This window comes from Crotalus tigris, unplaced genomic scaffold, assembly GCF_016545835.1.
Source record: "Crotalus tigris isolate CLP2741 ecotype Arizona unplaced genomic scaffold, ASM1654583v1 scf7180000017666.379230911805:20528666, whole genome shotgun sequence".
In the NCBI taxonomy this organism is placed as follows: Eukaryota; Metazoa; Chordata; class Lepidosauria; order Squamata; family Viperidae; genus Crotalus; species Crotalus tigris.
Window position 1 is genome coordinate 6212748 of NW_024096552.1, and position 16027 is coordinate 6228774.

Consider the following 16027-nt stretch of genomic DNA (forward strand, 5'->3'; position numbering starts at 1 on the left):
TTTCTCGCCACCGTTATTAAGTGAATCACCACAGTTGTTAAGTTGGTAACGCGGTTATTAAGTGAATCTGGCTTCCCCCATTGACTTTGCTTGTCAGAAAGGGGATCACGTGACCTCAGGACACTGCAACCGTCATAAACATGAGCCGATTGCCAAGAGTCTGAATTTTGATCATGGGGCTATGGGGATGGTGCAACAGTCCTAAAATATGGAAAAACGGCCATAAGTCACTTCTTTCAGTTGTACTTTGAACGGTCACTAAATGAATGGTTGTAAGTTGAGGACCACCTGTAGGTGGTGGACTCTTCAGCTAGAGCAGTGGTGGCGAACCTATGGCACGGGTGCCAGAGGCGGCACTCGGAGCCCTCTCTGTGGGCACACGTGCCGTTGCCCCAGCCTTACCTCCCCCCCCCCGTGACCCCCTCCTCACCAGTAGCCCTCCTGGAGAAGAGTCGCCCCCGAGCGTGGCCTACACGGAGCAGCGCAGCCAAGGACATGGCAGCCAGGCAGCGTAGACAAGACTCTGCCCTCACGCCACATTGCACACAGTTGATGCTGCAGGGTGCGGGCAGAGGGCGTGGCTGCCATGGCGCTGCTGGGCGATCTGCAGCGGGCCCTGGAGGCGATGAGTGGCCCTGCGGGCAGGCGGGGTGGGGGCAAGGCAGAGGTGGAGCGGGGGCAGGGTCAGTTTTTGGGCACTCGGTCTCTAAAATGGTTCTCGGTTGAACTAAAGCGTGAAGAGTGAGGAGACTGTGGGTGAGCTTGGAATCCCTGCAGCCGTAGAAGTGACAGATATCTGTCTCCCCCTAAAACAGTGGTTCTCAACCTGTGGGTCGGGACCCCATTTGGGGTTGAACGACCATTTCACGGGGGTCGCCAAACAATGCAGTCCGCCATTTTTTCCCCTTTTCCTTAGCTGTGCTACTCCCTTGAATAGAGTCTAATTCTATTGGCTTTCAAAAACCAATAGGAATTGTCCAGGCTGTCTCTGCCCTGCTGAGCCCACCAAAAGTCCCATTCTGCAAATGGTGCTGCACCAGTTGAGTAGTCCTCGACTTACGACCGGTTGAATAGTCCTCAACTTACGACCGGTTGGGGGTTGCAGCATTAAAAAGGTTGAGAACCGCTGCCCTAAAATCTCTGAAGCCTGTATCTAGCTGTTCCCAAGAGAATGCAGTCAGTCTGGCAAAATTCTTGTAAAAAGGCAAGCAACAATAAAAGAGAAGCAACTCTGATTAGGTCACAGTGTCGTTCTGTTTCCTTGTGTCTGATATTAACCTTCGTGTACTCCGTTGTGTCAGGACAATACACAGTTCATCTTATTTTGTGTCATCACAAGCTGTAACAGCTGCCTTTGCAAATAACACAATGATGTACAGAAGAATATAGAAATGGCCTTGTGGCAACCATTAGAAAAAACATGAACTTAGTTTAGAAAATCAGGAAAATGTGAGAGAGGAAAAAACCTCAAGATGGTCCTGCCTTGACTTTCTTTGGTATAAGACAGAGATAGGCAGCCTTGGCTCTTTTATGACTCGTGGACTTCAACTCCCAGAATTCCTGAGCCAGCATGGCTCAGCTTGGAAATCTCTCCCTTTCCCCTCAGCATGGCTGGCTCAGGAATTCTGGGAGTTGAAGTCCACGAGTCATAAAAGAGCCGAGGTTGCCTACCCCTGGTATAAGAGGAAGGAAAGGAGAAACACTGGCAGGTTTCAAGATTCTGTGATGATAGCCTAGATCAGTGGTTCTCAACCTTTTTAATGCCGCGACCCCCAACCGGTCGTAAGTCGAGGACTACTCAACCGGTCATAAGTCGGGGACTACTCAACTGGTGCAGCACCGTTTGCAGAATGGGACTTTTGGCGGGCTCAGCAGGGCAGAGACAGCCTGGACCATTCCTATTGGCCTTTGAAAGCCAATAGAAGTAGACTCTATTCAAGAGAGTCTATTCTATTGGCTTTCAAAAACCAATAGAATAAAAGGGAGTAGCACAGCTAAGGAAAAGGGGGAAAAAATGGTGGACTGCGTTGTTTGGCGACACCCGTGAAATGGTCGTTCGACCCCAAATGGGGTCCCGACCCACAGGTTGAGAACCACTGGCCTAGATAGTGTGTTTCTCAACCTCAACAAGTTTAAGAGGTGTAGACTCCGGCATGCTGCCTGGAGAATTCTGGGAATTGAAGTTCACACCTATTAAGCCTGCTAGGCTGAGAAACACTGGCCTAGAAAATTGTAGTATGTCTTGGGGATCTTTTTTCCTGACCTCGCTTACTTCAGAGGGCTGACACGATGTCACTGGGAAGAGTGAGGCTGAAAACCTTTGGAAGCATTTGTGTGCGTATTTGTGGGGAATGGTGGAATGGAGGATCAAATTTATGCTAGCCCTCCTAAGCCCTGCTCAAATGTGGCCCTTTTGTTGCCTGTGAGTTCTAGAAGTGCAATTTTTCTTTTATTGGGATTTAGAGATAGAAAAGAAGAAACTGCTTTCTCCACAGGCAGTGCCAAAATTAGAACATTTCAAAGATTTGGTCAATTCTGTGTCCTTTGGAGGAGGAGGAGGTACACACAGAACCTGTAGATCAGGGGTGTCAAACTCAATTTCACTGAGGGCCGCATTAGCATTACGGTTGCCCTGGGGGGGGGGTGTGTGTGGCCAGAGTGGGTGCAGCCTACTGGATGGGCATGGATGGAGTAGGTGTGGCCTACTGGGTGGGCGTGGCCAGTTCTACATCGTTCGCGTCAAGGGTGCCTATGGGGGCCTGGGCAGGAGTGGGACAGATCTGAGGGTCTCTGGCAGAAGGGGGTGGGACCGGGGCAAGTGCCAAGGCACGGTCCACCGGGGCAAGTGCCAAGATGGCCACCACAAAATTGTACATTGGCTCCCGGCTGGCCTGGGCCAGGGCCAAGGCAGTGGGGGCCGTTCCCTCAGTGTTTCCAGGATGGCTTCGCAGGCCACATGAAACCACTTTGCGGGCCACATCCGGCCCCCGGGCCTTGTGTTTGACATGTCTGCTGTAGATTGTCTACTTGTTTTACAGCAGAGGTGGGGAACTATGGCTCCTTTATGAGTTGTGGACTTCAACTCCCAGAATTCCTGAGCTAGCATGACTCAGCATGCATCAACATGGTTGGCTCAGGAATTCTGGGAGTTGAAGTCCACAAGTCATAAAAGGGCGAGAGTTCCCCACCCGTTTTACAGCTTGAGAGTGATACTCAAGAAGACCTTTGGCATTAACTAGAAAGCTTCCATTTATAAAGAAAAAAAAAACATATCCTTTTATTTTCTGAAAACCTGGAAATTGGGATCCCTGCCAGATGCAGCCTACTCACCTGGGTTGGGTGGTGTCAGCACGGCCGGTGGACTCGGAAGCGCCTTGGCCATGTGACAGCGGGATGGGGACAGGCGTGGAGGTGTCCGCCTTGGCTATGGTGATCTCCTGGGCCTCTGAAGCATCTTCTCCACAATGTGGACAGAAGATCATACCATTCAGTTGGGAAACGCAGGCCTTGTGGAAGCGGTGAGCAACACGGAAGTCCGGGTGGCACTCCAGAAAGGTGCCCTGAGAAAAAGGAAAAGAAGCTGTCAGGGATCTGATGGTCCCGCCACACCTTCTGTATATTAGTGTTCAGCAACAATTCCTAGAATTCCTCCACTGGCCAAACTTGCAAAAAAAAAAAAAAAAAAATCATGGGGAGTGTAGTCCCAAAGGTGCTTTTTTCACGAGGCAACTGAGCTTTCTTGTTTTCCTTGAAGACGTTTCGCTTCTCATCCAAAAAGCTTCTTCAGCTCTGACTGGATGGTGGGAATGGAAGGATTTATATATTTTAAATACAGTGTTCTACAGAAAAAAAACATGGCTGCGCCATGGGCTCACCTGTGTCCCCCATTGTGGCCAATCTCTACATGGAAGAGATAGAAACCAAAGCCCTAAATTTCTTCACAGGAATTCAACCCACTCACTGGTATAAGTATGTGGACGATATTTGGGTCAAAATCAAAAGACAGGAATTGGAAACATTCACCAAACATATCAACTCGCTGGACAGATACGTCGAATTCACACGCGAAGATGTTAAGGAAAATAGTCTAGCCTTCCTGGACTGTGCAGTATACATTAAGGAAGACAGAAGCCTTAACACTGAAATGTACAGAAAACCCACACAGAGATCAGTATTTACATTTTGATTCTCACCCCCCACTGAAGCACAAAAGCTGAAGCCCTGTGTTGTGATTCCGTGCCAGCCTGTGCTCCCAACAGCTGAGTCTGAGGAATCTGAGAAGGAGATGGAGGAGGCATTTGAAAGGCCATCAGGGGCAGAGGGAGGCTCTGATGAATTACAGGACGCACGGTTTGATGCAGAGCCTGGGCCGTCCAGTCGTGTTCCTGATGAAGCTCAGCTATGTGAGGAGAATGAGTCAGACTCGGAGGACTCACATCTGATGGACATGCTAATTGATGCATGCACACGTCGTCAATTAGCAAGAGTAAATCAGCAGCAGTCAATATGGCAACTCCAGGGTAAAAGGAGAAGGCACTGAGAGGCAATGCCTTGGGACTGCTGTATAAAAAGAAGAGGTGTGGGCGGTGCTGGTTGCTGAAGGCAACCGTTTGCAAAGTACTTCTTTGAATCCTGGTCTGTTCGTCTTGCTTGTGACTACTCTTCTGTTTGCATCGTGTTTCCTGTGGACTATTTCCTTCATTTGGATTGAGTTTTGCTGTTTGTGTTTTGGACTAACTGGCAGGTTTGTCACCCGTATTAAAAGGGGTTTGTTTTGTTGTAAAGTCTCCAGCCTATTTTATCAACAGGGGTTTGGTCCTTGTGCCTTTAATAAGGACGGCTATAGGCTGGGATAGAACACCTTGCCTCCCAGCAAAGATGGAAAAGAAAAAGAAAACACATCAAGGAAGCCCTCATAACTTGTGGCTATCCCAAGTGGGCCTTCATCAAATCTCAAAAAAGACACAGCAGGAGCTCCTCCATAACAGACAAAAAAAAAAAAACAATAAACGAAGCAACGTAGTCATTCTATACGTTGCAGGAATATCAGAAAAGCTCAGGAGGATCTAAAGCCAACACAACATACATGCACACTTCAAATTCAAGAATACACTAAGGCAGAAGCTTGTCCACTCCAAGGATAAAACACCCAGGCACAAACTGAGCAACGTGGTATATGCAGTACAATGCAGTGAGCCATGTGCAGATCTGTACACTGGGGAAACAAAACAACCATTTCATAAAGGCATGGCACAACATAGGAGAACAAGCCCATCAGGACAGGATTCAGTAGTCCGTCTGCATTTAAAAGATAAAGGCCGCTCTTTTGAAGATAGCAAAGTCCACGTTTTGGACAGAGGGGACCGTTGGCTTGAAAGAGCAGGTCAAAGGGACCATCTATGTCAAAATTGAACATCCCTCTCTTAACAGAGGGGGAGGGATACGACATCATCTATCTCCAGTCTACAACACTTCCAAGAAGGCTCCATACACATTTGCACCACTCAGGTAACCCTGAGGTAAACCTCCAAAGGGCCTCAATGACTCTTTAAAACAGTGTTTCTCAACCTTGACAATTTTAAGGCATGTGGACTTCAACTTCCAGAATTCCACAGCCAGCAATGCTGGCTATGGAATTCTGGGAGTTGAAGTCCACATGCCTTAAAATTGTCAAGGTTGAGAAACGGTGCTTTAAAAGAATGCAAATGACCAGCTGTCTGCAAGGAATATAAATCCTTCCATCCCCACCCTCCAGTCAGAGCTGAAGAAGTTTCTTGGATGAGAAGCGAAACATCTTCAAAGAAAAACAAGAAAGTCCAGCTGCCTTGTGACAAAAGCACGTTTGGGACAACTATGACCTGGATGACTGAGAATCTCCATAGACGTGATGAGGATTGTAGTTTCCCAACATTTGAAAGGTTACTGGGTAAGCCAACATTGGAGTTGACAACCAGGCTTGCTAGAAATAGTAGAACTGAAAATTCAGGAAGAACAAGATATAAAAACCCAACCTTTGCCGCTAGCAAGCAGCCAAATTCTCCAGGATGAGCAGGCCTAGGAGACGTAACAGGAGTCTGGTCCTCACTACTTTCCTGACCAACCTGGCCAGGCTTTCTTCTAACTGACCTTGAGGCCTTAGCTCAAAATGGCCACCAATGGATTTATTCAGGTAGTCTCAGGACTGCGCTCTGCCCCTCAAATACCCCCAGAGGGCGGACGGTGACCCTCTCACCCCATTTTTAGGTCCCCACATGCCTGCCGATTTTCATTCCTCACCGCCGTGCAGAAGTAGCCACATCCAGGGCAGCAGTGATGCTTCACCATCCGGGCACGATGGGCTTCGCACAGGACCATGAGGGGAACCCGGCTGGAAGGACGCATCGTTTCTTGCTTCAAAATGCTGCTGCTGCAGCCATTTAGCTGTAAAGGCAGAAAGGAGAAGCTGTCTCCACTTTTTTTGTGGGCCAGGTCCCACTGAGGTAATTTACTAGGGTAATGTTTCAGTCTTGGTGACTTTAAGATGTGTGGACTTCAACTCCCAGAAGTCCTCAGCCAGCCATGCTGGCTAAGGAATTCTGGGAGTTGAAGTCCACACATCTTAAAGCCTTTAAGATTGAGAAACCCTGCCTTGGGGGCTAAACTGTCTTTGTTTCAGGCGGCAGAAAAGACCCATTTCATTCAGATGTTAAGTTTGCCATCTTCAGCTAAAACTTAATATCAAAGATCAGCTTAAAATTGGGCTGAGGACTACTTGCATTACACAGAATCCTTATTATCATTATTTAGAACAGGGGTTCTCAACCTTGGCAACTTTAAGACTTGTGGACTTCAACTCCCAGAATTCCTCAGCCAGCTTTGCTGGCTGAGGAATTCTGGGAGTTGAAGTCCACAAGTCTTAAAGTTGCCAAGGTTGAGAACCCCTGATTTAGAAGTAACAGAGAGGCTTGCAATGAATATTTTGACTTAAAAATCAACAGGGCAAAATGGAAAGTACTTAAATAAAACCACCTGGAGCTTCTTCCTTCTAGAATCTTCATCCTTGCTTACCTCCCCATCAGCACTCTCAGTTGCCATGCATTGATTTCCAGCCTGCTGGCTAAGCCGCTCAATGGTTGGGGCTTCCATGCGGCAGGAGCATAACGGAAGTTCCTCAAAGCGTTCGGTTTCCAGCGAACTTGTCTCATTAGACACACCTGGGAAGGGGGAGAAGGAGATGATGTGTCTCCTGGAAAGCCTACTTGTCAGCCATGCGGGTCCCATGTTCTTTGTCCATCTAGGTCAAGCTCTATCAATTGGGCATCCCAACGTTTATTAGATGCTGTAAATCAGCGGTTCTCAACCTGTGGGTCGCGACCCCATTTGGGGTCAAATGACCATTTCACGGGGGTCACCAAACGCAGTCCGCCATTTTGTTTTCCCCTTTTCCTTAGCTGTGCTACTCCCTTTTATCCTATTGGCTTCTGAAAGCCAATAGAATAGACTCTCTTGAATAGAGTCTAATTCTATTGGCTTTCAAAAGCCAATAGGAATTGTCCAGGCTGTCTCTGCCCTGCTGAGCCCGCCAAAAGTCCCATTCTACAAATGGTGCTGCAAGTTGTCTGCAGCGAAGGCGAGCTGTCTGGAAGCTTCCACCCCTCCCTGCTGAGCAACTACTAAAAATATAAGTAAAAGAGGGCCAGGGGTGGGAGGTGGGAGGCCGGCGGGCGCAGGGAGGGTTGCTGGCGCGCGTGGGGCCTGGCGGGTGCCTTACCTCCCTTGGGCTGGGCCAGCTGGTGGCCCAGCCGGTGGTCGGCCTGCGCCGTCGCTGCCCCTTGCAGGGGGCGGCACCACGCATGCGCGGCGCTCCTGGGCAGGGAAAATCCTCGACTTACGACTGGTTGGGTAGTCCTCGACTTATGACCGGTTGGGTAGTCCTCGACTTACGACCGGTTGGGGGTCGCGGCATTAAAAAGGTTGAGAACCACTGCTCTAAATCGGGGTCTCCAACCTTGGCAGCTTTACGACTTATGGACTTCAAATCCCAGAATTCCTCAGACAGCCATGATCTGAGGACCATGATCCCAGTTGGCTGAGGCATTCTGGGAGTTGAAGTCCACAAGTCGTAAAGCTGCCAAGGCTGGAGACCCCTGGACTAAATCTTTAGACACCTGTGCTTTGAGTTTGGAGAGAAGATGGCAGCCTCTCCATGTACAAACACTAATGCACCTGTTCTTCAACACTGGCAATTGGAGAGCAACTTCTACAACAGACCTGAGCATTTTATGCCCCCAGGGCTACATTTGGCCCTTTACTGTCCCTGTCTGACCCACATGGATTGGTTTTGAAGGTGACTATTTTTTCCCCAATTGACATATATACCTGCATGCCTGCTTAGACACTTTCGCACCTTACTGGTTCAGCCTTCCACAACTGTCCTGGTTTTTCATGTGGCCTCTTGGGAAAATTAATTGTTCTATAGCAGTGATGGCGAACCTTTTAGAGACCGAGTGCCCAAACTGCAACCCAAAATCCACTTATGCATCATCGAGTGCCGGGTGGGTGTGGCCCATTGGGTGGGCGTGGCTGCGGTGGTAACAGCAGACTGGGTGGGACTAAAAAGTTCAATCAATCAATTCCAACTTTGCAAGATCTTTTTTTTTTCCCGCAAGAAGTTGAAATTGACTGATTGATTGAACCCTTTTTTTTTTTTTTTTGCACATGGCGGCAGAGGCCTAAAGCGAAAAGGTTTTATAAAACCCAGCTGAAGGCCTAGGACTCGGGCAACGGCGCGAGTGCCCACAGAGAGGGCTCTGAGTGCCGCCTCTGGCACCCGTGCCATAGGTTTGCCACCATTGTTCTATAGCACATGAAGGCACTACACGAGCAATAGCATTTAGGCTTATATATTGCTCGGTAATGTTTTACAGCACTTTCTGGGCAGTTTACAATGTAAGCATTATTTGCATATTGCTCCCAAAAATCTGGGTCCTCATTTTACCAACTTTGGAAGGGTGAGTCAATAGCACTAGCACTTAAGACTTAAATACCACTTCACGGTGCTTTACAGCCTTCTCTAAACAGTTTATAGCCATCAACATATTGCCCCCAACAATCTGGGTCCTCATCTTACTCAGAAGGATGGAAGGCTGAGTCTACCTTGAGCCCTGTCTGGATGAAACTCCATGCTGTGGGCAGAGTTTGCCTGCAATACTGCACTTTAACCACTGCGCCACCCAAGCTTTTAGCTACACTAGCTTAAGAGGTGGAGGTCAACCTACAGCTCCGGTTGCAACTTCCCATCTTCCAACTCTGGGGTCTTAAATCAACACCATCCTTCTCAACAGCGCCCCTTCCCCTGAGCTTCCAGGCTCTGCTTAACTTATGGGTCCATGAACGATGAGCCACCAATGATCCAGGATGATTTGCTGTTGAGGTAGCAGATGCAGTGTGGAGGAAACCCAAGTTGTAAAAAAAGACAGCAATAAGATTATTTGGGAGAAGGCAACGTTCAAAAGGTATCCCAAGCCCACTCTCTTTCCTCTGGTCGGTTAGTCAGATATACCACGATAGCTTTGCTTCGATAAGTCAACGTTTCTCACCTGCATAGTACAGTGAAAGTTGCGAACCAAGTCCCTCTTAAAAAAGAAAAGAAAATATACACGCTCAAAACTACCCTCCCAAGGCAACACAGCTTGAAGTATTGAGCCCTGCTGCTCCAAAGGTAGAGGAGGGATGGATGGACACACACCGGCATTGTTGGGGGACAGTGCCCCCTCGTTAGGCAGCTCCAGGCAGCCAAGAGGCACCTCCGTATACTCGCTCTGGGTGGTTGATGGGCCCCCATTCAGACCTAAGGAAGGAAACAGAGACTAAGGAATGTCCCCGACCAGGAAAAGCACATGAATATTATTATTATATTTTGTTCGTAATCCAAATAATAATAGTAATAAAGTTGGAAAGGACCTTGGAGGTCATCTAGTCCAACCCCCTGCTCAGGCAGGAAACCCTATACCATTTCAGACAAATGGCTGTCCAGTCTCTTCTTAAAAACTTCCAGTGTTGGAGCATTCACCGCTTCTGGAGGCAGGTTGTTCCACTGTTAATTGTTCTAAGTGTCAGGAAGTTTCTCCTTAGTTCTAGGTTGCTTCTCTCCTTGCTTAGTTTCCATCCCTTGCTTCTCGTCCTGCCTTCAGGCGCCTTGGAGAATAGCTTGACTCCCTCTTCTTTGTGGCAGCCCCTGAGATATATTGGAGCACTGCTATCATGTCCCCCCTCGTCCTTCTCTTCATTAAACTAGACATACTAGACATACCCAATTCCAGCAACCGTTCCTTATATGTTTTAGCCTCCATCCCAGATGCCTTTTGATTTCTTTTCATTAAATAATTCCCGTTTTGACGGACTTCTCTCTGGAGGTTGTGAATGAAACTAGCAGCCATTTCAGATTTTGTAGCCTCCTAAATATTTTCAGATCAGATCAGGAGCTACTGCAAGTACTCCTTGACTTCACAACCATTCATTTAGTGGCCATCCAAAGTTACAACGGCACTGAAAAAAGTGACTTACGATCGGTTTTTTCCCCACATTTACAACAATTTCTGCATCCGCATGATCAAGTGATCAAAATTTGGACACTTGGCAACTGACAGGTATTTATGATGGTTGCAGGGTATCTATCAACTGGGCAACCAAAAGATTATTAGGCGCTCCAAGTGCTTAATAATGTATCTGCCACCTGAGATGGAGACTACAGCAATAGCACTTAGGCTTATATAATGCTTCACAGTGCTTTACAGCCCTCTCTAAGCGGTTTACAGAGTCAGCATGTCACCGTCCCCAACAATCTAGGTCCTCATTTTACTGACCTCAGAAGCAGGGGTAGGCAACCTTGGCTCTTTTATGACTCGTGAACTTCAACTCCCAGAATTCCTGAGCCAGCATGGCTCAGCATGGAAACCTCTCCATTTCTCCTCAGCATGGCTGGCTCAGGAATTCTGGAAGTTGAAGTCCACGAGTCATAAAAGAACCAAGGTTGCCTGCCCCTGCTCGGAAGGATGAAAGGCTGAGTCAACCCTGAGTTGGTGAGACTCGAACTGCCAAACTGCTGGCAGTCAGCAGTTAGCAGAATTAGCCTGCAGTACTGCTTCTAACCACTGTGCCACCACAGCTCTTAATGGAACCTGCTGTAATTAGCAGCTACAAATAACCCATGCTGGCTGGGGAATTCTCAGAGGTGAAGTCCCCACATCTTAAAATTGCGCAGGTTGAGAAGCATTGATCTATGATAGCAGTGTTCCAATATCTCAGGGGCTGCCACAAAGAAGAGGGAGTCAAGCTATTCTCCAAGGCGCCTGAAGGCAGGACAAGAAGCAATGGGTGGAAACTGATCAAGGAGAGAAGCAACCTAGAAATAAGGATAAACTTCCTGACACTTAGAACAATTAATCTCGGGCTCCCAAATGATTTGGGATCCTGATCAGACTTGAAACGAATGTTGGGAGTCGACAGAAGGCACCTATCTGCCGTAGGTCTTAGCTAAACCACACATCTCTTTTAACTATCTTTTTAAGACAGCTATTTCTGGGTCCTTCCAAAGGAAGGTTCCACCAACAAAAGACCAGCATCTTCTTACAAGAGTGATTCTTCTGTTGTAACATCCAGCAAGCTTCCCCATCAAAATCCAGAGGTACTGTGTCTTTCTTTTCCGCATTCTGCTGGCTGGGGAATTCTGGGCGTTGAAGTCCATACATCTTAAAGTTGCCAAGGCAGAAAAACACCATCGCAAAGGGAGAGAGAGAATAAGTTCCCCATTCCAGATTTGGTTAGCCCTGAGAGAATCACCTGTGTTTTCCGTGGGATGTGGCTCTTTGCGTTTGCGTTTTCGGGATGGCTTGATCCATGGACTGTCGTGCCGCCAACGCTTTCGGGCTTTACGTTTGGAGCTGGAGGCAGTGCTCTAGAGGACAAGAAAAACAGAAGAGTCCCAGAGAATGATGAGCAGGGCCACAGATCAGGGCCAGGAACAAGATTCTTTAAGGCAGTGGTTCTCAACCTTTCTAATGCCGCGACCCCATAATACAGTTCCCCATGTTGTGGTGACCCCCAGCCACTTATACATCACCGGGTGCCAGGGGCGTGGCCAAAGAAAAGGGGGGAAAAATGGCGGACAGCCTTGTTTGGGACCCCCATGAAATGGTCGTTCGACCCCAAATGGGGTCCCGACCCACAGGTTGAGAACCACTGCTTTAAGGTAAACAATGCTTCGAAGTTCTTTGAAGAGTTTCATCAGTCGGAACCATGACACAATGGGTCTGTCTACAGGAGGCTACTGCATGGATCTTGGTCTAAATAGGTAAAGAGCCTAATCTATTACAAGCCAACTTCCTGTTAGAATTATAGGCAGTCCTCAACTTATGACCCTTCATTTAAGAACCAAAGATGCCATGGTGTTGAAAAAGTGACTTATGCCTGGTCCTTGCACTTATGACTGTCACTGCATCCTTGTGGTCACATGATCAAAATTGAGTGCTTGGCAACCACCATGTATTTATGACAGTTGCAATGTTCTAGTCCAGGGGTAGGCAACCTTGGATCTTTTATGATTCGTGGACTTCAACCCTCAGAATTCCTGAGCCAGCATGGCTCAGCTTGAAAACCTCTCCTTTCCCCCTCAGCGTGGCTGGCTCAGGAATTCTGGGAGTTGAAGTCCACGAGTCATAAAAGAGCCAAGGTTGCCAACCCCTGTTCTAGGGTCACCATTTATAGCAATAGCAATAGCACTTAGACTTTTATACCGCTTCACAGTGCTTTACAGCATTCTTTAAGTGGTTTACAGAGTCAGCATATCATCTCCCAACAATCTGGGTCCTCATCTTATTGACCTCGGAAGGCCGAGTCAACTTTGAGCCAGATCGAACTGCCGACCGTGGGCAGTCTGCAATATTGCATGGTATTCCAACAAGTAAAGTCAAGGAGGGAAGCCAGAATGACGATGTGATTCAGTTAACAATGTGATGATTTGCTTAACGACAGGGTAAAAATGGTCGTGTCAGGATAATAATTTAACAGCTAAACAGCTTATGTAAAGATGTAATGTAATGTGAATGATGCAATGATAGGATGATGCAATAGTAGGAATGACTCAGCAGGGCCTGTGCCTTTCAGAGGTTGAGTATAAAAGGCGAGTTTTTTACTGGAGTTTTTAGAGAGAAAAACGCGTCCGTTTGACTGCTGTTAACGGCTGTGCATTGGAGTTGCTGTCTCACCACGTGTATGTATTTTATTTCTAGTGTATATTTGTAGATATAGTGTAATATAAACCACATCTGATACAAACCACTGTGTACTGCATTTACTCCTGGGTTACCTCAGCACAATAAGACTGTGCATGCTCTGACAGGTCGTAAAGCGAAGCGTCACTCGCTTAAGGACTACATCACTTAATGATGGAGGTTCCGATTGTGGTCCTAAGTCGAGGATTACCTGTACATGTGGCTGAGCGACAAATCAGAGGTGGGCAACTCTTGCTTGAAAGCTGCAAGCAGGTCTTGCGCTTTTGGGCCCGAGAGTACAAATTAGGAGTTTAGTAGTAATATCCCAAAGGTGCTTTCCCCCCCCCACAAAAGGCAACTTGGATTTTGTTTTTCCTTGAAGAGGTTTCGCTTCTCATTCAAGAAGCTTCTTTAGTTCTTGGATGAGAAGCAAAATGTCTTCAAGGGAAAACAAAAAACAAAAACAAAGTACCTTTGGGACAACCATGACCTGGATGACTGAGAATCTCCATAGACATTTAGTAGCAATACTTATCAACTTGTAACCAAGCATGGTGGACATAAAAAGAAGTAGCAATTGACAGAATTAGATACTGCAATTAATTGTAGCACTAATATAAAACAAGAGACTTCTATACCAAGGGTAGGCAACCTTGGCTCTTTTATGACTCGTGGACTTCAACTCCCAGAATTCCTGAGCCAGCATGGCTCAGCTTGGAAACCTCTCCCTTTCCCCTCAGCATGGCTGGCTCAGGAATTCTGGGAGTTGAAGTCCACGAGTCATAAAAGAGCCAAGGTTGCCTACCCCTGCTCTAAACCAAAATGGGCCCAATGTATCAAAATATTAACATCTGTGCATTAGAAGTAGCAGGTCTGAATTCCACAAAGTGATTATCAGAAATCTTACAAATAAATAAACCGAGGGGGTCTCCGAGAATAAATCCCTATCCGACCCAGATGAGTGCCCACTCACCCTATCAGAGATGTTTCCTGACTCTTCCTCGTCGTCTTCGTCTTCTTCCTCTTCATCTTCTTCCTCTTCTTCTTCCTCCTCTTCCTCCTCCTCCTCTTCTTCTTCCTCTTCCTCACTCATATGTTCTCCAGTAACATCTACATCAGACTGTAACCAAAATAAATGAGTTTAATTAAAACATGAGGAGAAAAGAAAAGTAAAATTGGAAATCCTGCTTTCAGTTCCAGCCAGAGCTCCTATCAAGTCTTCTTATCCTGATGGAATGTCCTACATAAGGACCAAAAAAAAAAAAAAAAAAATCTAGAATAATCTTTCAGTGATAAATTTTTTTTTTTAAATACACATTTTATTGTTTTTTTAATTTTAACATCAAAGTGCTCAGGAAAACACCGTGGTGAAAGGGTGATCAATCACAGCAAAACAAGTCACATATATATAAAACTAAAATTAATACCTTAAAAAAAGAAAAAAAATTCCCCCCTCTATTTCCTCACACGATATAACAAATTTAGTTTAATCTATTTCTTCTTAAAATTCAATCAATCCACGGAAGCATCCCTACTGTTACATCTACATAAATCACTCCTGCTTTTAAGCTCCACTAATTTCAATTAAAATATTCCAATTAATTTTAAACCAACATATTAATAAAATTCTGGGTATCCCTTCTACAACACACAGAATATTCCAAGAATAACATTCTAATATTTTCACATATATTCCATCTCTTAATGTAATACAAGTGATAAATATTCTGAAGGTATACCTAACCAGCTGTTTTCCTAAAGGAATAGCTGTTCGTTAAATGCCACATTAAGCTCAACATTGTTATTTATGACATGAGGGGAAAACTAAGAAAAAACAAACACTGAATGTTGCAATGTAGTCTTCTAAGACAGAGATCCTCAACCCCCAGTCCGTGGACTGGCACCGGGCCACGGCAAGTCAGAAACCGGTCCGTGCAAACAAGCAAAGCCCCATCCACGGGATGCAGGAAGTACATGAAACCACGCCCCTTCCGGTCTGCAGAAAAACCTCTCTCCATGGAACCGGTCCCTGGTACTTAAAAGGTTGGGGACCTCTGTTATAAGATCTCCATGTTTCTTTCCACAATAAGATTTGAATCCTCCTGATTGCAACTTTAATAGAGAAACCCATGAACAAAGCCCTTTGACATCTCTAAAGTCAAAGGGCGCTAAATTGAATCTGCAAGGGATCTGCTTCGGGTTCACTAGTATATCTCCTCCCTGTTCCAAGGAGGGGGCAAAATAAAATATCCAAAATAAGAAATTGTACAGGTCTCGTTTTGCAAAATTTATTCAGACCACTGAAATCATCTTTCAGATTACTCTGTCTGATTGGACAATGGCACAGGTATCTAATCTTTGGGGGGGGGGGGGGAATTTCCCAGGTCTACTGACATTTTTCACAAAAAAAAAAAACAGAAACAGAAGGGAAAGAGATACAAAACATGTATCCAGAGTTGGAATTTCAAACTTTTAAAAGAGGTCCCATATAGCTCTGTAAGGGAGTCCCTGCAATATTTTGTTTCTCTATAAGGGATCTCTTAAGCACCTGGTCCTCAGTTAACGACAACAATTGGGACTGGAGCCTGAAGGCAGGACAAGAAGCAACGGGTGGAAACTAATCAAGGAGAGAAGCAACCTCGAGCTAAGGAGAAACTTCCTGATAGTTAGAACAATTAACCAGTGGAACAACCTGCCTCCAGAAGCGGTGAATGCTCCAGCACTGGAAGTTTTTAAGAAGAGACTGGACAGCTATTTGTCCGAAATGGTATAGGGTT

General features: G+C 46.4%; 1 protein-coding gene across 7 annotated transcripts in view; it reads right to left on the reverse strand.

Moving 5' to 3' along the window:
- The window catches only part of EHMT2 (euchromatic histone lysine methyltransferase 2), a 58410-nt gene that overhangs the window by 25345 nt on the left and 17038 nt on the right, over window positions 1-16027 (reverse strand). For 5 of the 7 annotated variants that reach the window (XR_005555949.1, XM_039336626.1, XM_039336625.1 and 2 more), the window contains exons 8-15: window positions 14224-14370; window positions 11821-11935; window positions 9728-9829; window positions 9579-9614; window positions 9258-9404; window positions 7048-7193; window positions 6277-6420; window positions 3331-3560 (exon numbers count right to left, since the gene is read on the reverse strand). Coding sequence is in view for 6 of the 7 variants with exons in the window: in XM_039336626.1 (XP_039192560.1) it covers window positions 3331-3560; window positions 6277-6420; window positions 7048-7193; window positions 9258-9404; window positions 9579-9614; window positions 9728-9829; window positions 11821-11935; window positions 14224-14370 (1067 nt within the window). In the remaining variant the exon portion in view is untranslated. The remainder of the gene's footprint in view (window positions 1-3330; window positions 3561-6276; window positions 6421-7047; window positions 7194-9257; window positions 9405-9578; window positions 9615-9727; window positions 9830-11820; window positions 11936-14223; window positions 14371-16027) is intronic. The other 2 variants (XM_039336627.1, XM_039336629.1) reach the window with 2 other exon arrangements.